We start from the raw sequence: 24,382 nt of genomic DNA on the forward strand, positions 1-24,382 counted from the left end.
AACTACCATTCTACCAAGTTGGTCATTAAAACTGGTAACGTTTTTGAAAGAAAGTATCTTATGCTCACGAAGGCTGCAAATTTATTTGAGAAATATACAGTAAAAAAAACTATATGGAATTTTTATGTTAATATGTCATTTATTCCTGCAATGGCAAAGCTGATTTTTCAGCAGATCCAGTCTTCAATGTTGAAAACAGTTATGCTGCATAATTTCTTTGGAAACTGATACATTTATTTTTTCAGGATTCTTTGATGAATAGAAAGTTGAAATGAACAATATTTATTTAAAATAGAATTGTTTTAAAATAGAATATTTTAAAACAATGTTAAAGTCTTTACTGTCACTTTTGATTGATTTAATACATCCTTCCTGACCCTTTAAATGGTGTATCTTTACGGATTATCTGAATCATAACCAAATCTTTGAAGTCCCCCTTTACATCCTCATCCTCCAGAAGGATTTGTTAATCCAAGGTGAAGGTTTCTGAAAAGAAATGTGGGTGTGTCCCACTTCTTCTTTTTTTTTCTTGAAAATTAAAGCCATGAGTCCTAGGATGAGTTAGAGCAGGTTAATCTTTAAAAGAGGCGATACACATCGTTACTCTGACTGAGTCAAAACAAAACTCTTGTTATCAGCCTCTTCAACTTTGAGGATTCTTCTCCAGCTTTGGATTTCACTGTCATGCATGATGTCAGCAGCTGACAGATGAGACCTAAGCTTGAATTTTGGGTCTGGAAAAATGCTACAATTGAAATGAAAGTGTTAACCTCATAGGTACAAAATTCTTTAATAAATACTTGTTGGGAAAATCAAACAGATGTAACAAATAAAATTCAGATTCAGTATGAGCATCAGTGAATGTAGAAAAATCACAGCCAGTAATGTAATGGACTTTTAGAGGGTTTTTTTTATACAATAATGAAACTTTAATTAAAGAGTTGGATCACCCAAAAATTCTGTCATTATACTCACCCTTTATGTCGTTCCAAACCTGTAAGACCTTCGTTCATCTTCGGAACACAAATTAAGATATTTTTGATGAAATCCGAGAGCTTTCTGACCTAACATAGACTGCAAAGTTATTTCCACTTTCAATGCCCAGAAAGGTAGTAAAGACATTGTTAAAATAGTCCATGTGACTACAGTGATTCAACCTTAACCTTAAAGAGAATACTTTTTGGGCACAAAAAACCCCAAAACTTTATTCAACAATTTCTTCTCTTCCGTGTCAGTCTCCGACGCTGTTCACGTGAGCACCACGATGTATGCGTGTGATGCTGATGCAGGAGCTGGCCAATAAGAAGCCAATACTGAGCCGGCGTTCTGACATAGAACCTGGAAGCGCTGCACTGTGTTTACAACCTGAACAGCGTCAGAGACTGACAGTATTCTCGTCGCTTCATAACATTAAGGTTGAACCACTGTCACATGGACTATTTAACAATGTCTTTACTACCTCTCTGGGGCTTGATAGTATACGTAGCAGCCTAATTTGTGTTGCAAAGATGAATCAAGGGCTTACGGGTTTGGAACGACATGAGGGTGAGTAATTAATTTTTGGGTGAACTAACCCTTTAGGAGTGGCATGATTCAAACCGTGAATAAATCTGAATTACAGCCACATTTTGCATTATCCAATTATTATTCAACTGTAATATTTTCTCTGCACGAAAGACACCAAATGAAACATGTGACAATGAAAAAACATAATTTTTTCCCTTCATTCAGCCACAGCAACATGCACTGATACAAATTTCCTGACCTTCCAGAAACCTTGAAGCTTGAATAATTGTATTTGATTTGAGTCCAATCAAATTTAACAGAACCGCTCATAAATAAAGAGGGAACAATATACCCCAGCTACCTCAAAACAAGGGAGGATTTCAGAAAACATAATTAAATCTTTGCTCATAGTATTCTTTTGTAAAATGGTATTATAGTACCATTTTTTATATATATATAAAATCTGATATTCAACACTATACTCAGACAGAAGATACACTTAAAACTCAAGTGTTTTAAGTTCTTGACTTGGGTCATTTCATGAAGAGACTCTGGTCCATTTGTGGTTCATTTTGAATTGTAGCATAATACCAAGCAATGATGTTCTGAAAACATTTAAGAATAAGAATAATAAAAAAATCTTTCAAAGTCTGCCAACATCCAACTTAAAAACCAGACAGTCTGGGACACTATAGAAACATAATTATATCATGACTGACATTGGCTTGAAAATGCAGGTGTTGGACTTCTCCAAGGAGACGAGTGCCACTCGGACACGCAGCATATCTTTCTCCAATGAAGTACTTTAGACCTTCAGAAGTAGTGATCAGTGACAACATTTGTTGTTGATTTTTACTTTCAGCATGGTCAGTGTGTCCAATCCCTAGTTGACATTCATTAGGAAAGTCACAAAAAAATAACAGATAATCTATTCTAACATGAAGACAGATCATGTAATGTTTAGAGTATTTCTTAAAGTCCCCACAGACTTACAGCCTGTGGCCATTTTACATATATAAAACATTTTCTGACCAACATAAATAAAAGGAATGACATTGTTGAAAAAGAGAGCGACTGAAGGAGAGAATAAGAAAAAGTAATAATTCTAAGAATGACAATAATAAAAAGGTCACATAACTTACTAAACTCAAATATACACAGCTGTCTTTTTTCACTATTTACATATGTACATTGTCATTATAATGAATCATCTCTTAGTAGTTAAAGAACTAAAATAATTTTCCCATACTGTGTGACCAAAAGGCCAAGTGTTTTGGGACAACACAATAGTGCGTTGAGTGAAGTGGCCCTCGATTTTTTTTTACACTTTGACTGTTCTGTTTATATGGCTGTCATGTTAAAGAACAAAAAATGAGCTATAATTTCACCTATCAAAAGCTGAATGAGAATGTATCAGTCAGAATACTCTTTTACTGTCTGGACTACGAGTACCAATTCCCAAAGACGGTTAATTTCAATAACAATAATAGAAAAAGTAAACCTTTTTTCTTAACAGTCTTAAAGGGATAGTTCATCCAAAAATGTAAATTCTGTCATTATTTAGTCACCCTTATGTCATTCCAAATATCAATCTTTCTCTTTTCTTTTTATCGAAAGTGAATAAGCACTGAGGCTGTCAAGTTTCTTAAAAATAAATGTATCTTTGAAAAAGTCTTCTGAACTTCTGAAACTTCAGTTGTTATTCAATGAATATCTTGAGATCCGGCCTAGATCTCCTTGGTGAGAGAGATAGAGATTGTCCGATTCATGTTTTGAGTTTGATCTTTCCAGTAAATCGGTTGATCTTGTTCACAAACCGCTCTGAATGATTTGTTCATTAATTGGACTGATCTGGTCTCAAACTCATTGAACAGTTAACAGCCCAACAGAATATAAGATATTAGTGAATAATGACTTTTTTTCCATTTCGTTTTTTCGCTGTTTTTGTGTGACGAATAGACCAAAATTGACCATATAGCTCCAAGAGACTTGGAATATACCATACAAATGTATTGTATGATACTTTGACGATACGTTTATGTTGTTTCTGCGCCCCTTTTGAAGCTTGAAAGTTCCTGAGCAACTTCCTACACTCTTATGTTAATTTTTGTGTTAGAAGAAGGTCATACGGGTTTAGAGTGACACACAGGTGACTAAATTGTGACCTTTTTTTTGGGTGAACTAACCCTGGCTTTAAGTGTATATGTAGCATATGTTAACAAAAACAATAAGAACCAACATATGAGTATCATCATTAAAAATGTATATAAAAGGTGTAAGAACTGTCTTGAAGGTTCAATGAGGCACTTGAATATATATTTACCTCTGGAAGATTTAACGGCTCCTAGCACTTGACTTTGGGCAGGTCTGGACATAATCAAAAACATTTTAAAGCTGCCTATCGCCAATTTCTCCTCAGCCCCAAGGGTCAAAGGTCTCGCCACAGTTCACAGACATAATCTCAAAGTTCAGCCTTGTGTGAAAATGTCCTTCTTTTTAAGGAAAGTGAGTGCAAGTGTAAACAAAAGAAAAGGATTTTGAAAACCATTCTTTGAAAGTCTGATTTGCTGCATTTATGTGACAAATCCCTGTTTCATTTGACTACACGATGATAAAAAGGATGAAAAAGACCAATCACACCAGTCCCAGATGCTTTCAGATCAGTCAGTGAAAAAAATACTTATGTTTTTTCAGTTTGTCTGGCTTTTTCATACATAGTGATCTTTCATGTGCTCGCTTAAGCTCTCGTTCACATTGTTCTTGCAGCGGTTGTCTTTGCTGCTGTAGTGTGTCCTGTGTGGCTGACTTTGGGCTGTAGTGTGAATAGTGTACACCGCGTCACCTCTAGAGCACGCGAGAGATGAGCACTTATGCAGAACTACCCCTCTGCCGCTCTCTTCATCTCCCTCTTCCTCCTCTTCCTCTCGCTCAGCTCCGTCTCCAACCCGATCCAGAGGGTAAAGCAGGTTCTTGTTCTCCTGCAGCGGGTCCGTGTTGTCTTTGTGAGGTGTGCGAGCGCACAGTAGTGTCCCGCGCTGGTTGTTGATGCTTTCCTCCATCTGCGTGTCCTCTCTTTGTTTCGCTTTCCTGCGTCTCCGGAACCACCACACGCACACGATGACACATGAGATCCATAATACCACAAACAACACACACAGCAACGGGATGAGGTAACCTGTAGAGAGAGACAAAAATCATTTATTTGATCAACAAATACAGTAAAAAATATTAAATATTATTCCCATTTAAAATATCACTTTTCCATTTTAATATATTTTCAAATGTAATTTATTCCTGTGATGGCAAAGCTGTATTTTCAGCATCATTACTCTAGTTTTTAGTGTCACATGATATTATGCTGATTTGCTACTCAGGAAACATTTCTTATTATCAATGTTGAAAACAGTTGTAACATTGTCTTTTGTAACATTGTAAATGTCTTTGTCACATTTGATCAATTTAATGCATCGTTGCTGAATAAAAAAAGCATACTGACCCTAAACTTTTGAATGGCAACATAAGAAAAAGGATTGAAAGAGGGAGAAAGGATGACCAGGTGAAAAGAGAAGGGATCTCACTCACCAGCTTGGGGACGCGGGTCCTGAGTGTCAACTCTGACCTCTCTCACAGCCAACAGTAACGTGCTGTTGTGAAATTTGGACAGAACATCAATGATGGAGCGGACAACATCCTGTATCTGAGCTTGTCCCGCAACAAAGCTGTTTTGCTCATATGACTGAGGAAAACAAAAGAGAGAGAATGAAAAAGAGCAAATGAAAATGTGCAGACTCAAGTCGTTTCTCTCAGCTTTAGTCCTGATGTTTTACTTAGACACCCACTTCGGAACAGAACAGTACTGTCAAACTAATTAGACCGAACCAAATTACAACACTAATTAAACATAATTATATCACTTGTTGTTGGGAAACTCAAAAACAACAACAGAGTCAATGTAATGCTATTTGGCCCTAAAAAGACAGTACACAAATGTATCGTTACACAGTCACATAAAAGAAAACAACAACTAAGAGCCACACAGTTAAAGTACAGATTTAGCAGACACAACCTTACTATTGAAACAGGCAATCACAGAATACAGATTGCGACATCCAGGAAAATGTTCAATCACAAATTAAACCGATAAAACACACATTGGATTATGTAACACGCAACGAAAAAGTCCTTATCCTATTAGGATAAAGGCCCTTGCACACTGAGTCCGACATTTTGCGTTTTTTCGTATTCGTGATTCGGTGACTCTGAATTTTCAAAACACCATTCAAACTCCATTCAAACTGCTTTCTACGGATGCGAAAAACGCAGAAAATCGAACCCGATTCGATTTTTTTTATGACGGACGAAAGTTTCGGAGGCAGTTGAAAGCGTGATTGACATAACGTAAGGTCGTATTTATTTTTTAACGTGCGAAAATTTCGGACTCAGTGAGCAAGGGCCTTAACTACAAAGGGAAAATCTAATTTGAACCAGGAAATAAACAAAGTAATAAGATTTTTTTTTTTAAATGTTATCCTCTTTGATTTTCATAAGAAAGCACTCTAAAATTTAGACTGAATAACTAGAAAAAAGTAGAGTAAGAGAAAAGAGGAGGAATGACTAAGGAAGAAAGACAGCATAAATTATGTAGCCTATGAAATAATTGAATAATCAGAAATGAAAGAAGTAAGACCTGACTGGGCAAGTTATTCACCTTTCCCTTAAATTTCATGACCTGTAATTTTTCTGTGGTAATAGTCAGAGTATAACTACACTGGATTCAACAGGGGACGTCCCAGTGCTGAGCTTAAAACATCAGCACAAAGCAAAGTCTTATGAGATCTCAAACCATAAAAGGTTACCGCTCCTTTTCCGGAAATCTTTCAATGTTACAACATAAATCTTGAGAGCATTACAACATCACAGAAAGAGTAGAACTAAGATTCTGGTCATTAAGGGCTTAAAGTAGAGGACCAGACCTTTCCCCAAGATTACTACAGCAATGGTCTCAGAGCGAGTGAAGGAGAAAGAGAGAGAGAGAAAGATGAGAGGGACTACAGACTGTAGAGCAGGACAGGTGAGGTATGTTATAAGTGAAAAGCTGGATTTATTTTTTTTATGTGAAAAACATTTAGATAAAGAATCCAATTTTACAAGCACTCTTTTGAAGCCATTTGACTGATTTAAAGTGCCTTTTTTGAAGGAACGCAAACTGGAAGACAGGCAGGGAAATGTTTTAAAGCAGAAACGAGATGGAAAGAGAGAAATAAACACTCCAAAGTGAAGGAAAACAGATGTGATGGTTTCAGGAAGAGCGTGTTATTGGATGAAAAATTCAGTGTTTTGATACACACTGTTTTAAGCTGCCTTCAAGAGATGTCAGAGTGATTGCTTATACGAGACGAGTCCACATAAATGTAACCACAGTTGTGTTTAGCAGAAGGAAACTTAAGCAGGCCCAACTTTCCAAGTTGGAGGCGTGTCCATTAATAGCAGATGCTAATTGATCATAAAAAACTTTTACTATTTAGTTTGAATGCATTTTGTGTTCTGTATAAGAATAGAGATCAAACTTGTGACATACTACTCATTAAGACTTTTTTTCTGTGGCACACAAGACAAAAAACAGATCAGAAAACATCAGTTAAAGTGCAAAAGATACAGTAAAGTGCAGTATCTATTTATTGTCATGTGAAAACAGCTACTATATTTATGCTAGTAAATTCTTCATTGTTAACATTTTTAAACAGTGTTTTTATGTTGTATGTCAAGACGTGTTGCTTTTTTTCTTAGCAGCTCTGCGATTGAACATGGGTACCGAGCTTGTTTACAACCGATGAGGTGATTTCATAGGATTAAAGACTGATGGTTGAAGAGAGTGAGCTCACCATAGCAACCTCCACGGCATTATGGCTGGACGGTGATTGGTCACAAAGAATGGAAAGGGTGTGGTCTTTGGCCAGGGTTCGTGTGATTGGCAGATACGTTAGCTCTGTGCAAACACCTTCAGCAGTTGTGCCCTGTTAAACAACCCCACGAACATGCCACAAATGTTGGTGTTTTGGTAGGAAATCATGTTTATGTGAGTTAATAAGATGTGTATGTCTTTCAATACTTTCAGCATTTACTAAATGAAAACCTCTTACCTGCGGGACACTGTCAGAGTCAAATACAAGCGTAACATGAGCACAGTTATCATCTAGGTAGCCGTTGTTAGGTAGGCACCGAGTGCTGATGGGCTGTAGTGGATGTTCAGAGGTGGAGCATATTCCCAGCTGACTGCAGGGTGGACGAAGGCAAGACAGGAAATGATGCGCTACACACTCCTGTCCTAGTGGACACAGGGGGCGCTGTAGCTCACCAGAGTCTGACTGCAACATGCAGGGCTGACGACCACAACGCACCTGCGGTCACAATAAAAAAAACGTAGTGAAGAATTTATATCTAGATACAAATAAATAATGAATAAAATAATTAAATAAAATCTACATGGAGGTGTCATTTTCTTTATGCAAAAAAATTGTGTTTGTGAGATTGATATTTTAAGTTTGTGAGATGCATTTTTAACTCCTTCCAACAATAACATTTTACACTGAATGTGACTGCAATTGGACTGTAAGATTAGGTTGGTACAGTAGCACAGTCTGAGGTAGATCATAGGACTCACTTTAGTGCATTTGATGTTTCCGTTCATGCACTGACAGCTGTTGCACCCATCCTCCCAACGATCACCGTGAAGAAGCTGCAAGCCTGAGCGATCGCATGCCTTTCCAACACCAATGACTACAGATGACAAGAGATGGAGAGGAACACAGAGAAAGAAAGAGAGATCAGATCTTGAAAGTTGCAGTACTGTTCAAAAGGTTGGGGTCAGTATTTTTTTTTTCTAAAATTAATACTTTTATTCAGGAGGGATGCATTAAATTGATCAAATTTGACAGTAAAATACATTTATAAGGTTTAGATGCACAAATTCCTGGTAAATTGTATAACGGTTTCCACAAAAATATTAAATATAATAATAATATGTGTTTATTGAGAAGCAAATCAGCATATTAGAATACTTTCTAAAGATCATGTGAAACTGAAGACTGGAGTAATGATGCTGAAAATTCAGCTTTGCATCACAGGAATAAAAATATATTAAAATTGAAAACGGTTAACATTTTAAATAACTGTATTTTTGAACAAATACATGGAGCCGGAGACTCTTATATATTGGACATAATTTAGTGATTTTAATTCATTAATAATCATAACATTTTTCTTAATGTGGGAGGGACAATGAAACATTTCGCTGAATGTATTTAGCTGTTTTTGTTGAACACATATTTCATTTTTTTTCACACAAACACTGATGGAACCCTTGCAGTACCACCACAGACCCTTGTTGAACTTTGTTGAAACAGGCAATTTAGTCTGGTCCAGTTTTGTTTGGCTCAAGTTCAGATGTGTTCACACAACATGAGTAGACAGCAAAGATTTTCAACACTTCATTTCTCATAATGCAAACAAGTAGGGTGGTCTGTCAGTGGGAACTCACACTCCTGGCAGCGCGGTCCAGCTCGTCCCACTGGGCACAGACAGCGATATCCATTAATCTCATCCACACATGTGGCTCCATACGAACAGGGGGAGGACTGACACTCATCTATGTCTGAGATCGAGTGAGAGACAGAAGTAGAGAGAGCGTGTTAAAGTCGCAATGTAGCGAAAGTAGTGACAGATCTTTTCTTCCGTACTGTGACATACTGTACGTCCGAGTGATTTTTTTGAGGGGGTTTTTGATTTAATGGAGCAGATCTGAATGCAAGCTTGCAGTCGATTGTAAGAAAGGGACAGGGCTTATGCAGACTATATGATTGTAGAAGTCCATATGTCAACAAAAAGAAGGTTAAGTGTGTGATTTTTGCACCACTAGTTGCACTAAATGGAACAGAGCGCATTAGTGTACGCCCACTTTTTAGCGGCGTTGGTTACGGAAATATTTTCGATTCATTTTTCCCATTGTTTTAAAAAAAAGACTTTGTTAAAGCGCTATAAGCCATAAACCAAGCCAACCAGCTATGAGGTGAATCACAACATTACAAACTTTTATTTGAAGCAAAAAAGTATTTGAAAAAAGACAAAGGTACAAGACTGTGGTCCGTGTACATTCACCTGGTTCAGTCGTTTTTCGATTTAATATTAAAAGTAGAAAAATTAGAAAAACGCTCATCATACAGCAGTCATAACTTTTATTTTAGACAGCACGCTGAGTTTTGAACATGGGATGAAGCTGAAATCAAATTAATTAATGCTATTGCAAAATAAAGCCACAGAACAGTTGCAAGGCTGATTCAAAACACTGCACAGTGCTGTTCCTTAATGAATTTGATTCTTTAAACGAATTGGTTGAGTGAATGATTCAGCCCCTTGCTTCATTCCTGAATGAATCAGCGTTTTGAACGAATCGGTTGAAAGAACCGACTCACTCATTAAGACCACCTACTGGCGGTCTTACTCTCTTAAATTTAAAACTTTAATTTCATAACACTGTATAATTGTAATTACTGTGTAAATCCTCTGAGCAGCATCAAACAGTTTGTAAATACATCTAAATGCCACTTTGAAATTCAGATGCAACTTTTTTGGTTGATTGATTCTGATTTAATATGATAGGTAACAGCTTGTTGTCTTATTCTAATTGAATTAAATTGAAGAATTTGGCATAAAAGATGACAAATATATTTAAAAAGATTAGAATAATTGCCCTTATAAAGGTAAAATATGCCCCTGAAAAATGAACATGTTACATGTGTGTCCTGTGTTTCCCCCCGTCATTGTGATTTGGTTTAGTCCTGTGTTAGTTTTCCCGCTCCTCGTTTGTGTTCAGTTCCTTCACCTGTGTCTAGTTTATTTGCCCCAGCTGTGTCTTGTTCTCCTAATCTGTTCTGTGTATTTAAACCCTGTGTTCTCCCTCACTCCTGGTCGGTTCTCGTTCGTATGTACGTCTATGTTACATGGTGTAAAGCTTGAGTGTTTCCGTAAGACCGTCATTTTGTATCTGAGTTTTGATTATATAAGTAAATGTTTGAATTGGAGTCTTTGTGTCAGCCTCTCCTTCATCCTGCACCATCATCCGTGACAGACCCGTAACAGAAGAACCGACCAAAAAGTAAAGAAAAAAGGGAAGATGGAGAGCTGGAAGCAGGCCTTTGTGGGAACCCGCCAAGCTGTGTTCCGTGGGACCCGTGGAGGCCGCAGTGGAGGCGGTGGTCGAGAGGAGTCCCGACACAACTCTCCACTCTGGCCTCTCTTCGATCCTGGGTTGGTGGTGTCCAGTTCAGCCAAGCCTTCGCCGCTGGTTCCATCCAGCACCAGGCCCTCTACACCGCTGGTTCCGTCCAGCACCAAGCCCTCTACACCGCTGGTTCCGTCCAGCACCAAGCCCTCTTCACCGCTGGTTCCGTCCAGCACCAGGCCCTCTTCACCGCTGGTTCCGTCCAGCACCAAGCCCTCTTCGCCGCTGGTTCCATCCAGCACCAGGCCCTCTTCACCGCTGGTTCTGTCCAGCACCAAGCCCTCTTCACCGCTGGTTCTGTCCAGCACCAAGCCCTCTTCGCTGCTGGTTCCGTCCAGCACCAAGCCCTATTCACCGCTGGTTCCGTCCAGCCCAGCCAAGCCTGCACCGCTGGTTCTGTCCAGCCAATCCGAGCCAGAGCCCGCTGATCCTGCGCCGGAGCCCGCTGATCCTGCGCCGGAGCCCGCTGATCCTGCGCCGGAACCCATTCATGCTGCACTTGAGTCTGCTCTGGAAGACACAGCGCTCATTGTGGTGTCCGTGGCTGTTTTGTGTGTGTGGGCAGCACACACATCAACTACAGCCCATGAACCCAGCCTAGAGCTTCCCCGCACGCCTGCCGAGCCAGAGCTTCCCCGCACGCCTGCCGAGCCAGAGCTTCCCCGCACGCCTGCCGAGCCAGAGCTTCCCCGCACGCCTGCCGAGCCAGAGCTTCCCCGCACGCCTGCCGAGCCAGAGCTTCCCCGCACGCCTGCCGAGCCAGAGCTTCCCCGCACGCCTGCCGAGCCAGAGCTTCCCCGCACGCCTGCCGAGCCAGAGCTTCCCCGCACGCCTGCCGAGCCAGAGCTTCCCCGCACGCCTGCCGAGCCAGAGCTTCCCCGCACGCCTGCCGAGCCAGAGCTTCCCCGCACGCCTGCCGAGCCAGAGCTTCCCCGCACGCCTGCCGAGCCAGAGCTTCCCCGCACGCCTGCCGAGCCAGAGCTTCCCCGCACGCCTGCCGAGCCAGAGCTTCCCCGCACGCCTGCCGAGCCAGAGCTTCCCCGCACGCCTGCCGAGCCAGAGCTTCCCCGCACGCCTGCCGAGCCAGAGCTTCCCTGCACGTCTGCCCACCCAGAGACTGTCCCAGAGCCTGTGATTCCCCCCAAGAAAGTTTTGGGGGGGGGATATAGGCCACCTGAAGGTGCGTCTCCGCCATGGCCGCCCGAAGGTGCCTCTCCACCATGGCCACCTGAAGTGGCCTCTCCACCATGGCCACCTGAAGTGGCCTCTCCACCATGGCCACCCGAGGGACAGTCTCCACCCTGGCCACCTGAAGTGGCCTCTCCACCCTGGCCACCTGAAGTGGCCTCTCCACCCTGGCCACCTGAAGTGGCCTCTCCACCCTGGCCACCTGAAGTGGCCTCTCCACCCTGGCCACCCGAGGGAAAGTCTCCACCCTGGCCGCCCGAGGGAAAGTCTCCACCCTGGCCGTCCGAGGGAAAGTCTCCGCCCTGGCCTCCTGCACATCCTGCTCCGCCCTGGAGGCTTCCTGCTCAGGGTAGGCCACGCCCTCGTCAGCCTCCAGGGCGCCCGCCCCCCCACCCCTTTTGAAGTTATACGGCGCGAGGACGCGCCTTTTTGGAGGGGGCGTTATGTTACATGTGTGTCCTGTGTTTCCCCCCGTCATTGTGATTTGGTTTAGTCCTGTGTTAGTTTTCCCGCTCCTCGTTTGTGTTCAGTTCCTTCACCTGTGTCTAGTTTATTTGCCCCAGCTGTGTCTTGTTCTCCTAATCTGTTCTGTATATTTAAACCCTGTGTTCTCCCTCACTCCTGGTCGGTTCTCGTTCGTATGTACGTCTATGTTACATGGTGTAAAGCTTGAGTGTTTCCGTAAGACCGTCATTTTGTATCTGAGTTTTGATTATATAAGTAAATGTTTGAATTGGAGTCTTTGTGTCAGCCTCTCCTTCATCCTGCACCATCATCCGTGACAGACCCGTAACAGAACAATTGAGGGGGCAAATTTGCCCCATAATAGGAAAGTTCATTTCTGATACTGCTAGATGACGATACATATAAAATACTCTTATGTTCTCTGGCTTTATGGTGAAGGTGTCATTTCAGGGTTTTGATATCTTCCCGCAGCTGAGAGAGTACTTCCTCGACCTGTATTATATATTGTATTATAATGGCTATTTAACATTACCCCTAACCAGGATCCGCTCCGTGCTGTCCAGTGGGTCACACAGCTTTGCCACACAGATTTTGATAGTTGGAAAACTAAATAAAATTAGCAGTGTGCCAAGAAGTAGACCGATGGGTAATGTGAGTGCAGATGCGAGGTAGCCTACATTAATATTTCTGAAATAATCAGCTAATATTTCTCTGGCACATATAGGTTGTCGAACCCATGCCGATAGAGAAGAAAAACCTTTCTAGGCCCAAACGGACCGACTGTGTACTTAACGGAAAGAACTGCGATCCCATGAAGCATTGTGAATGACAATCAAATTAAAAACGATGGTAAAATATAAAACTATTATTTATAATATATTTTAAGTTTACTGCAAAATATTTTATATATGCAAATATTTAAGTATTTCAGAGCATAAGGAGACAGACTTTTTTTTAAACATTCCACTTGTAAACTAATATTTAATATTTTTATTTTATTAATTTAAATAGTAAAATAATTTTATGGTAAGTACTTTATCTCAAATTTTTAACAATAAAACACTTTAAGGATTTTTTTGTCCTGTCATGAATATTCATAGTTCTTGCTGTATCATTGAATCATGTTTACAGATACAGTATGTGCAGATGTATTCACTCACTTATGCGACAGTCAGGCCCTGCAAATCCAGGTCCGCACTCACAACGAAACCAGTTGACCCCGTCCACACACTGTCCCCCATTATAACTACATAGAGAGAAAGGGACAGTGAGTAATACATACTTGATCTTAACTGACAAGCTTACCAAGATAAAGATGCTACAGATGCATTAACTAGTAGGCCCTCATGCTAGATGTAGGCATTTAAACATTTATATTCGGTCTTCCTAAGAGACTCACTAAGTTCTGCCAAAGTTTTGTGAATGACAAGCTCAGTTGTTTGCGTGAGTGATTGTTTTTTTGCTCTCCTTTCTGTACTTTTCTTCACTTACTTTATCTATTGCATCACTTACCAGGGATGAGGGTTGCAGTCATCAACATCTGAAAACAGAATGAAAACATCTCATGAAGGCAGAACTACCAGAGGATATATCAGAACTAGACCTGTCAGGGCAAATCACAGCCTGCCAGCACACCTAAAGCCCAATCACAGCTATACATGTGGGAGTAAATCACAATTAAACATGCTTAAGGTTTTAGTTAGCTGATATTTTTGGAAAAGAGAGTAAGCTAGGGGGAAACAGATAAGTGGGTGTGGTCTTACCCTGAGCACAGATAGGCCCCGTCCATCCTTCCTTACAGACGCAAGTGAAGACGCTGCCCCCTCCAATGCAAGTCCCGCCATTTAGACACGGACCAGATTCACACAAGCTGTTCATGGCTAGAAAGAAAGAGAGGGAGATAGTGAGAAAGATACAGACTAAATGAGTTCAGCATGGAGGTGTTTTGGTTTCTATCTCACCCGTGTTACAGGTACTGCCACCCCAACCAGAAGGACACACACATCGGAATGAGTCTCCATGATCGTGGCACGTTCCTCCATTAGCACATGTACTGGAATCACACTGATTGTCTCCTGTAACAACAAATCCACTTTGAGTGCAGGCACGGACAGTTAGATGCCTAAAATGAAAATACATTTATACATTCACTTACGTGAGTTACACGTCTTTCCTTTCCAGTTGTCAGTGCAGCTACAGTTGAAATCATTCAGCAGATCGATACAAACACCTCCATTTAGACAAGGCTCACCACTACACTCATTCACCTCTGAAGAGAACATTTTAAGATATATAAGATTATATATAGAACATTATACATAATGCTAAATTTAAGAGGACTCGGATCAATATTGCCAAATCTCTCTACAAAAACAAACAACCTGGATAGAAGACACTGTAATGTGTACTGTATATTTTGTTATGTTCCCTTATGGTTTCATTTTTATTCTGTTTGCTCTGTTCCTGTTTGCCTTAGTTCTGTTTAGTCCCACACCTGTTTCGTTTGTATCCCCATGTATTTAAGCCCTGTGTTTAGTTCAGGTCTTTGTCTGGTATTGTTAATGTGGCTGTGTTGAGTTATTCTCTTGCGATCTCCTGAGTTTTCTGATTTGGATTTATTAAAGACCGTTTTGTTTCTCCACTCCTACGTGCGCTTTATTACACCCAAACATGACCGAATGCTGGTCAATAATATATATATGCATCCTTGGTGAGCATAAGAGACTTATTTCAAAAACATTTAAAAAATCTTCTGACCCTAAACTTTAGAACCATGGTGTAGGAAACATTTTAATAATTTTTGTAAACTTTTATATTTATTTAAAGAACACTTTCAAGATGGCAATTAGTCTCGTTATAACTATGTTGTATGCAACTTTATGCAAGTCAAACTCCTGAAGTGATATACACTCACCTAAAGGATTATTAGGAACACCTGTTCAATTTCTCATTAATGCAATTATCTAATCAACCAATCACATGGCAGTTGCTTCAATGCATTTAGGGGTGTGGTCCTGGTCAAGACAATCTCCTGAACTCCAAACTGAATGTCAGAATGGAAAAGAAAGGTGATTTAAGCAATTTTGAGCGTGGCATGGTTGTTGGTGCCAGACGGGCCGGTCTGAGTATTTCACAATCTGCTCAGTTACTGGGATTTTCACGCACAACCATTTCCAGGGTTTACAAAGAATGGTGTGAAAAGGGAAAAACATCCAGTGTGCGGCAGTCCTGTGGGCGAAAATGCCTTGTTGATGCAAGAGGTCAGAGGAGAATGGGCCGACTGATTCAAGCTGATAGAAGAGCAACTTTGACTGAAATAATCACTCGTTACAACCGAGGTATGCAGCAAAGCATTTGTGAAGCCACAACACGCACAACCTTGAGGCGGATGGGCTACAACAGCAGAAGACCCCACCGGGTACCACTCATCTCCACTACAAATAGGAAAAAGAGGCTACAATTTGCAAGAGCTCACCAAAATTGGACAGTTGAAGACTGGAAAAATGTTGCCTGGTCTGATGAGTCTCGATTTCTGTTGAGACATTCAGATGTTAGAGTCAGAATTTGGCGTAAACAGAATGAGAACATGGATCCATCATGCCTTGTTACCACTGTGCAGGCTGGTGGTGGTGGTGTAATGGTGTGGGGGATGTTTTCTTGGCACACTTTAGGCCCCTTAGTGCCAATTGGGCATCGTTTAAATGCCACGGCCTACCTGAGCATTGTTTCTGACCATGTCCATCCCTTTATGGCCACCATGTACCCATCCTCTGATGGCTACTTCCAGCAGAATAATGCACCATGTCACAAAGCTCGAATCATTTCAAATTGGTTTCTTGAACATGACAATGAGTTCACTGTACTAAAATGGCCCCCACAGTCACCAGATCTCAACCCAATAGAGCATCTTTGGGATGTGGTGGAACGGGAGCTTCGTGCCCTGGATGTGCATCCCACAAATCTCCATCAACTGCAAGATGCTATCCTATCAATATGGGCCAACATTTCTAAAGAATGCTTTCAGCACCTTGTTGAATCAATGCCACGTAGAATTAAGGCAGTTTTGAAGGCGAAAGGGGGTCAAACACAGTATTAGTATGGTGTTCCTTATAATCCTTTAGGTGAGTGTGTATATATATATATATATATATATATGGACCGTTTTATATATATATGTATGTATGTATGTATGTGTGTATATATATATATATATATATATATATATATATATTTTTTTTTTTATGTATTGTAATTTATTCCTCTGATGGCAAAGCTGAATTTACCTGTCACACAATTCCTCAGTCAGAAATCATTCTAATATGAAACATTTCTTATTATTTTCAATGTTGAAAACAGTTGTGCAACTTAATATTTTTGTGGAAACCCTGATATATTGAAAAATATAACCCTGAAAAATTGTTTTGATGAATAGAACATTTTATAGAAATGAATAGAAATATGTCCTTGCTGATTAAAAGTATATATTTTTTAATACTTATTAACCACAAACTTTTAAATGGCAGTGTTCAAATGACTATCTAAATCAATTAATAAATCTCTCTCTCATAGGACTGCTACACTACTCCACTAATGTAAGAGACAAAAGTTATACAGAGCTGATATTTTTACCCAGCTCACAGAGTTGACCATCAAAGCCATCAGGACAGATACAGCGGAAGGAGTCGATGTCATCAATGCATGTTCCTCCGCTGTGACAAGTAGATGATTCACAGTCATTTATATCTGAGAGAGAAAGCAGAAAAGAATGTTGCTTGTATGTTTATATTGAAGGTTTAATAATGGTGTGTGTATGTGGATGTGTGTAATATTACTCACTCTCATGACAATATGTGCCAGTAAATCCTGGTTGGCAGGCACAGGTGAAGTTTCCTTCTGACTGGCTGATGCAGCGCCCATGAGGACCACACACATTTGATAAGATGTGCCGTACCGTTTTTGCTGTGCTATTGGTTGTCACGGCAATAGTACAGCTGTCAATCACTAATAGGGAAAACAAAACAAGATTAAACAAAGATTGTCATTAATGTTTGTGTGTAATATCAGGATCTTTGAAAGAAAGCATATAAAGTAAAATAAAACAATAATTCTTAAATATAATCTTGTTGTTGCCAGCGCCGTACTCTACTACTTGAGGTACGGGAACACATCATAACATAAATTTGATCAGACCTTCTGTGAGGTCATTTGTCTACCTTGGCAGGTGCTGGTCTTGCAGTGGTCTCGTAGCTGACTGCATGTTTTGCCCTCATATTCATCTGTGCAGGCGCAGTAAAAATCTCCCTGCAGAGAGTGACACTGGGCTTTATTCTGACATGGGTTTGGACTGCATAGATCCACCTGCACCTACAGAGAGAGTGAGAGAATGAGAGAGGAAATTAGTGATTGAGAAAGAGAACGTTTTTTTGTGTGCATATGGAATTATTGACCTCACCTCACAGTTGGTTCCAGTGTATCCGTACAGACACTCACACTCATAGCCCATGGCCAGCGAACGGCACCGTGCATCATTTTGACATGGGGAGCTTGCACACCTGCTCTGCTGCACTTCACAGTGTCTTCCCATGAATCCCGGCTGGCACTGGCACACATAACCATGACGACCATCCTAACAAATACACACAAAGGTGGAGATGAATCGCAGGTGTGCAGGGCAGAGGCCCAAGCAAGCTTGTAAAACTTAGGGTGTAAAAAACCAAGATATTAAATCTCATTCCATTGTTTTTTCTTAAAGGGATAATTCACTCAAAAAAGAAAGTGACTTACTTTCTTCTGCGGAACACAAAAAAGATTTTTTGAAGAATGTTTTTTGGTGACCACTGACTTCCATTGTGTGGCCAAAAAACACACCAAGACATTTCTCAGAATATCTTCTTTTATGTTCCACAGAAGAATAATAAACAGTATTGCGCCTAAATAAACTAGATTGTGGATGATTAATGAAAAAGATGCAGGTTTCTGTACCGATATGCTGCGCACAAAAGCTGTGCAACCGATTCAACCCAGAATGTCTAAAAAGTAATGCCAACTAAAACAAGAATATGCCCACCTGACAGGTTCCTCCATTCTGACACTGACCGTAACAGCTGTTGACATCTGTGAAATAATCATTAACACATCAACATAACATTCTGGTCCAATATGTGTAAAAGCAAAGAAAAATTAGAAAACGAGATTAAAACGTCTCAGAGCTGTTAGACATGCGAGAGCAGGCAGCATTACAGAACACATGCACAGTTAGGAGAAAACTTTTAAGAGACAGATTCAGAATAACTGAAGACAGAAAATGCATCACTTCCTTTACAATGTGCTCATGGCTTGTTTCTGTTGAATACATACATTTTAAAGTCTGTGCTGGTCACTTTTTTAACATGGAATTTAAAACAACTTTCAAAAAGGACAACAAAAAGCATCATAAAAGTGTTTTTTGATAGCTCTATGATAACCTGTGTGATGATCAGAGCAAATTGTAGCAGACTGAAGTGCTTTTCCTTGGAACGTTCATCAGAAAAATGTCTGATTTATGAACAAATCAATTCTTTGAGTCAGATCGAATCAATGAATAGTTGGATCCAGTTTACAAAATTGGTCAAAAATATTTGTTCACAAACCTCACTGACTCAATGATTCCGTCACATTAACACTGTAGGTAAAAATCAGCAAATATTGACTTAAATTGGCTTAAATATCAGCCCATTTGCCATTCAAAGCTATTGTATAGTGTAAGAGAAACATTTTCATGGATTTGGATCAACAATAGGATAAGCAAATTATAACAGAATTGTATTTTTTTGGGTGCCCTATCAATTTAAAGCAGTTTTTCTGCTTAATAAAAAGCAAAGCAGCTTTAATCAGCGTTAGAGAATAGGAAGAAGAGCAAAAGTTTGCTGCTTTGCAAAAAAGGGTGGAAAAGTTTGAGAGATATAGACTTTATAGAGTTTGTATACTGACTGATATTACAGTTCGGTCCCGCCCAGCCCGGGTAGCAGTTGCAATGATATCCACCAATTAGATTTTTACAAGCATAAGCGTTTAGACAAGGTTTCCTCGTACACTCATTCACATCTGTGTGAGAAAGAAAAGGAGGATGAGGGGAGCTAGAGATAGCATGGAAGATCGAGCCCCACCACCAAGCACAAGATCTCTGTTGTGTCAAGCCCCGTAAAAAAACTCAGATTCGTACTGTGGCGTGGCATATATACACACATCCTCTGTGCTGACAGCTTTTCATTTAAAGTCCCCTGTGTGTGTTACGACAGTATAGAAGTTCATAAAAAGGAGGTGAAACTAATCTAAATGTTCATGTTCTGTCTTAAAAGCTTTCAGACACCTTAAAACAGTGGTTTTCTGTGTAAAACTGAAAAAGTCATGGGGCCTTTGAATATCGTTGTGGACAATGGTGTAGCCTTGGAGTAAAAAAGCTGACCTAAAACAGGAATTCCCAAACTTTATTGTCAGCCAACCCCCTTAGATGTTAAATATTTTCTTGAAGTACCTGCTGAGATTTTAAGTTAATAATTTCAATTTTTAATTTCAATAATTGAATGACATATATGTGCATATCCATGGTTCTCTGATGTTGATAATAACACGTTTAGTTTAGTATAGTTCCTTTATTGTCCACAAGTGGAAATTTGTCTTTGGCTTCACTATACAACACACACGGACACCAACACAACATAATAATATACATAAAAAAAATATAAAACAATGAAAACATTAATATATAAAACAACAATATTATATAAGACAATATATAATAATAAAATATATTGTTATTATTAGTAGTAGTTCTATTTTTTAACTCTAATTTAAACTTAGAAATATATTTCTGTTGTAATTCCAACTGTATTATAAGATATTTATAATAATGAAATGCACTGCACGCTTTACTCTGAAACAGGGGAAATGGGTTTAATGTGCACAGGAGGGTACAGTATGTATTAAGTGAACAGATTAAAGTTGAGTGGCTATATGGGACCGATGGTGTACCCTGGATGAAATCGGACTCCCTCTTCAATCCTGCACAGGTAACCCTGCCTGCTCCACACCTGAGACTGGAACACTACCGGGGAAACCTGACCCGGCCCCTATAACCAGACACCACAGCTACAATTCCACACTGCACTTGTTTACAGGTTATAACGCATTTCCTGTCGCACTATCAGTAAAATACTTCCACCACACCCCTTTTGAGCTTCTTTCTCCACCCCATGATCACTCTAATATAGTCCCACAAAAAGATAAATTTAGTCCCCGTCTTGGCAGTTGCCAGGCCCGTTGATATATTTAGCTTTACTTAAATCACCTGGGTCTGGTTACAGATAATATTCAGCTATGTGCCATGACCACACAGCCTCGAACGAAATTCCATATCACACACATACAGTACATGCCCGCAAACTCAGGTTAAAACAACATACAAGCACGCAATGCCAACATATATACATATTTACAGGCATATCACACGCTCATGCACTCACAAAAAGCAATCAAAGGCACAAGCATACAGTACGCTCGCGCTGTAACACAATCACCTGTGAGTAATTCCTGATGTAAGATGTAAACGCGACATTCAGTTACACACCTCATTACATTAAACAAGCACTATGCACACTCAAGAGAACTGCTGATATTTGAGAGGTGCCATGAGGCATCCTATTTAGACGTGATATGATCCAGTTAAACGTGGTACTGTTTTGTAGCCCTAGTATAAAATCAGTAATATGAATAACAGTAAACACACACACACACACATACTAGGTCTCACCTATCTGACAGGTCTTGCCAGTCCACTGTGGGGGGCATAAACAGTCAAAGCCATTCTCCAGATCAAAGCAGGTCCCCCCATGAGAGCACGGGTTTGACGTGCACTCATCTTTGTCTGAAACACATGTACACAGAATGAAAATAAATATGCACAATTGAGAGATAGTCTACTTCATCTAGACTAGATAAAAAGCGAGTGACTTCTGACCTTTAGCACAAGTTGGGCCATCCCACCCTGGGGGACACTGGCACTCAAACCCTGACGCCAGTTCATGACATGTCCCGCCATTTGCACATGGATTTGACATGCACGCATGCTCGGCTGTAAGTTACAAATATACGAATATTAAGAATAGTTTGTCAGAATATCAGAAAGCTTTTCTGCAGAGTATCAGAAAGCTTTTTTCTTACCGATATGGCAGTTTTTGCCGGAGTAACCCTCAGGGCAAGAGCAGAAATATTCATCTGGCTCAGCATTCAGACAAGTGCCTCCATTTACACAGGGCTTGTGTGTGCCACAGTAATTTAAATCTGTACAGAAACAAACAAATAAACTATATACAATCTTTCTTTTCTGACAGGAAAGAATTTGGCAGAAAAAGTTGCAACATGCCATTCGGAGCAGAAAAAATGAGAGGGAACAGGCCTCGACTGCATTCATTTACTATCTTAACAAAACATTTTTAAGTAAATGAGAAGTTACAGGTCATAGCACCAGGAATCTCATATAAGAGGGTTATTTTGTGAGTGTGTATGTTTGCAAATATTTGGGTAATCTACCTGCTCAAAAGTTTGCCATCTCTAAAAATTTTTTATATATATTTTTTTAATATATTATATTTCATATTTAAAATATCTTATGTTCACCAAGGCTGCATTTATAAAATACAATATAAACAGTAATTATGTGAAATATTTTAAAGTGTAATTTAGTTCTATAATGGCAAAGCAGAATTTTCAGCAGTCGTTACTCCAGTCTTCAGTCACATGATCATATTATGCTGATTTGATTCTCAAGAAACATTTTGTGCTACTTAATATTTAGAATTTTTTTTTTTTTTCAGGATTGTTTGATGAACAGAAAAGAATCATTTATTTACATGAACAGCATTTATTTAAAAAAGAAAAACTTTTGTGCAGTAGTGTATGTGTTTCTTTTTTGTTAATACAGATGCACTAGGGCTTTGAATGGAAGACGCTGCCAGATATTTTGTATATTTTTTTCAATTACATGATATGCTACTTAATTCCATCTATATTTGCTGAAAAAAGAAGGTACCGGTAATTCAACTTACCTTTGTCACACAGAAGTCCTCCCCAGTTCATCTCACAGGTGCACGTCCAGGGTTTCAGACAAGTGCCATGCATACACCCCGGGTACGGCAAACACTCATCGCACAGTGGACCTTGCCAGCCGTACTTACACCTACAACACAGTAGAGCATAAGCATGAGCAGGAGTGTGTGTGTGGTCCTGGTTAACCATATGTTATGGGGTCAAAATGTGTGTGATATTTCTGCACAAGCCTCCCTTAACGAAATTTATACTAATGAACACATTTATCGCACAGCAGTAAAAAACCTATTAAATCATATCAACTTTCAATGTGTTTAACTTTTTTTTTTTTACACAAGTTTTCTATTTACACAGAAAATGTTGTCACACATTGCACATGTACACCACACCAGTAACTATGAGGGAGAGAAGTCTGAGTATCACAGGGAGAGGAGTGTAAACTTCTTTCCAGTAGTGCACACAGGTCGTGACCTCTGTCTCTTTCCTAATCTAAGACAGCAATGAATTCCAGACAGACTGCTGGTCAAAGGTCATTTCCACCTCACATACTTTAAAAGATTTCTGAATTACCGCAGAGGAAAAGAAACATCACTCAGACACACCGGGGGATCAGTGGTTATATTCAAAACAGCAAACTACATACTATACTATTTCTGCAGTATAGCATACTTTATGTAAACTTTCAGTATGCATGCACTGTACAGTACTACAGATGACCTACTACATTTGCCACTTTACACTATATGTGCACTATATCAGAGTCCACTTTTTCCAGTGTGACAGGTGAACCAATTTGAACTACCATTTTGAACATCTCTTACTTTTTTAAGAGTTAAATTAACTTTTTTGATTAGATAATTTAACAGCCAAATGTACATTTTAAAATGCTTTTCATTAAATCATTTTCCCAAGATGATAACTGGCCAAATTAAACATGCAAATGTGAAGCGTTCATGTGACAAACATAGTGAAGTCATTTGACAATAACAGTAAAAAGTAGCATAGACTCTTTGAAGTGTTTTATGCATTAATATTCATGTATTTAAAAAAAAAAATCTGTATGTACTGTATTCCATTCTGAAAATAGCCAACCACTCAGACATTCATAGGGGAGGCAGAGCTAATATTATCATTTTATCCTTCAGTTGTCTGCTCGGGGCTATTTAAAGCTGCTGTGCATGCAAGCAAATGTGTGTGTGTGAAACAATTTTACTCCAACAGACAGACTCATTCATCTCTTCTGGATGCATGGCCTGAGAATAGAGAGAGATCAACTAACACTTACACACATTCTCCCGGAGCGTCACAGCTTCCGTGAAGCTCACTGCAGCCTTGCTTACAGATAGCTGAAAGACAGAGAAGTATGAATGAACTTTATTATATTCCTTCGCTCTCCCTTCATTGATACATGTGATTTACATTCAGAGACTGGTGACAGCACTAATAAGGTGTTCACACATATAATGATTTTATTGCTGGAGGTCACCCAGAGGTTGTTGTCAGGATTACGTTATGTTCATTGTGTTTTGGTTTTAGTTCCTGTACTGTTTCCTTTGTTCTCATTTTCCAGCCACTAGTTTGTTCCCATAGTTACTGATTTCATTCACCTGTTGTCTAATTTGTATCCTCATTACTCCCCATGTATTCAAGCCCTGAGTTTTCCTTAGTTATTTGTCTGTTATTGTAGATGTGCACGTAGTTGTGTTTGAGTAATTATTCCTGCTATGTCCTGAGATTTTCGGTTTGTGAATTATATTAAAGACAATTTTTTTCCTTGTACTTCTTTGTCGTTCGCTTCACTCAGCACCACAGCGTTACTGTTGTATTGTTGGATGTAGTTTTTACTCCTCAATACTGTAACTG

General features: G+C 39.7%; 1 protein-coding gene across 2 annotated transcripts in view; it reads right to left on the reverse strand.

Annotated features, from left to right (window-relative positions):
• Positions 1-3,613: 3,613 nt before the first annotated feature.
• Positions 3,614-24,382, reverse strand: part of jag2a (jagged canonical Notch ligand 2a) — a 39,963-nt gene continuing 19,194 nt past the window's right edge. The window contains exons 5-26 of one of the 2 annotated variants that reach the window (XM_056252995.1): positions 23,805-23,865; positions 22,519-22,649; positions 21,635-21,754; positions 21,432-21,545; positions 21,225-21,338; positions 19,406-19,519; positions 18,504-18,550; positions 17,889-18,062; positions 17,650-17,800; positions 17,273-17,437; positions 17,066-17,179; positions 14,592-14,705; positions 14,398-14,511; positions 14,200-14,316; positions 13,949-13,976; positions 13,597-13,682; positions 9,044-9,157; positions 8,168-8,283; positions 7,647-7,904; positions 7,389-7,520; positions 5,089-5,242; positions 3,614-4,681 (exon numbers count right to left, since the gene is read on the reverse strand). In XM_056252995.1, coding sequence (XP_056108970.1) covers positions 4,215-4,681; positions 5,089-5,242; positions 7,389-7,520; positions 7,647-7,904; positions 8,168-8,283; positions 9,044-9,157; positions 13,597-13,682; positions 13,949-13,976; positions 14,200-14,316; positions 14,398-14,511; positions 14,592-14,705; positions 17,066-17,179; positions 17,273-17,437; positions 17,650-17,800; positions 17,889-18,062; positions 18,504-18,550; positions 19,406-19,519; positions 21,225-21,338; positions 21,432-21,545; positions 21,635-21,754; positions 22,519-22,649; positions 23,805-23,865 — 3,005 coding nt within the window. In that variant the 3' untranslated portion in view covers positions 3,614-4,214. The remainder of the gene's footprint in view (positions 4,682-5,088; positions 5,243-7,388; positions 7,521-7,646; positions 7,905-8,167; positions 8,284-9,043; positions 9,158-13,596; positions 13,683-13,948; positions 13,977-14,199; positions 14,317-14,397; positions 14,512-14,591; positions 14,706-17,065; positions 17,180-17,272; positions 17,438-17,649; positions 17,801-17,888; positions 18,063-18,503; positions 18,551-19,405; positions 19,520-21,224; positions 21,339-21,431; positions 21,546-21,634; positions 21,755-22,518; positions 22,650-23,804; positions 23,866-24,382) is intronic. The other variant, XM_056252996.1, reaches the window with a different exon arrangement.

This window comes from Rhinichthys klamathensis, unplaced genomic scaffold (assembly GCF_029890125.1).
Source record: "Rhinichthys klamathensis goyatoka isolate OS25496 unplaced genomic scaffold, OSU_Roscu_1.1 h1tg000100l_1, whole genome shotgun sequence".
NCBI classification, from domain to species: Eukaryota; Metazoa; Chordata; class Actinopteri; order Cypriniformes; family Leuciscidae; genus Rhinichthys; species Rhinichthys klamathensis.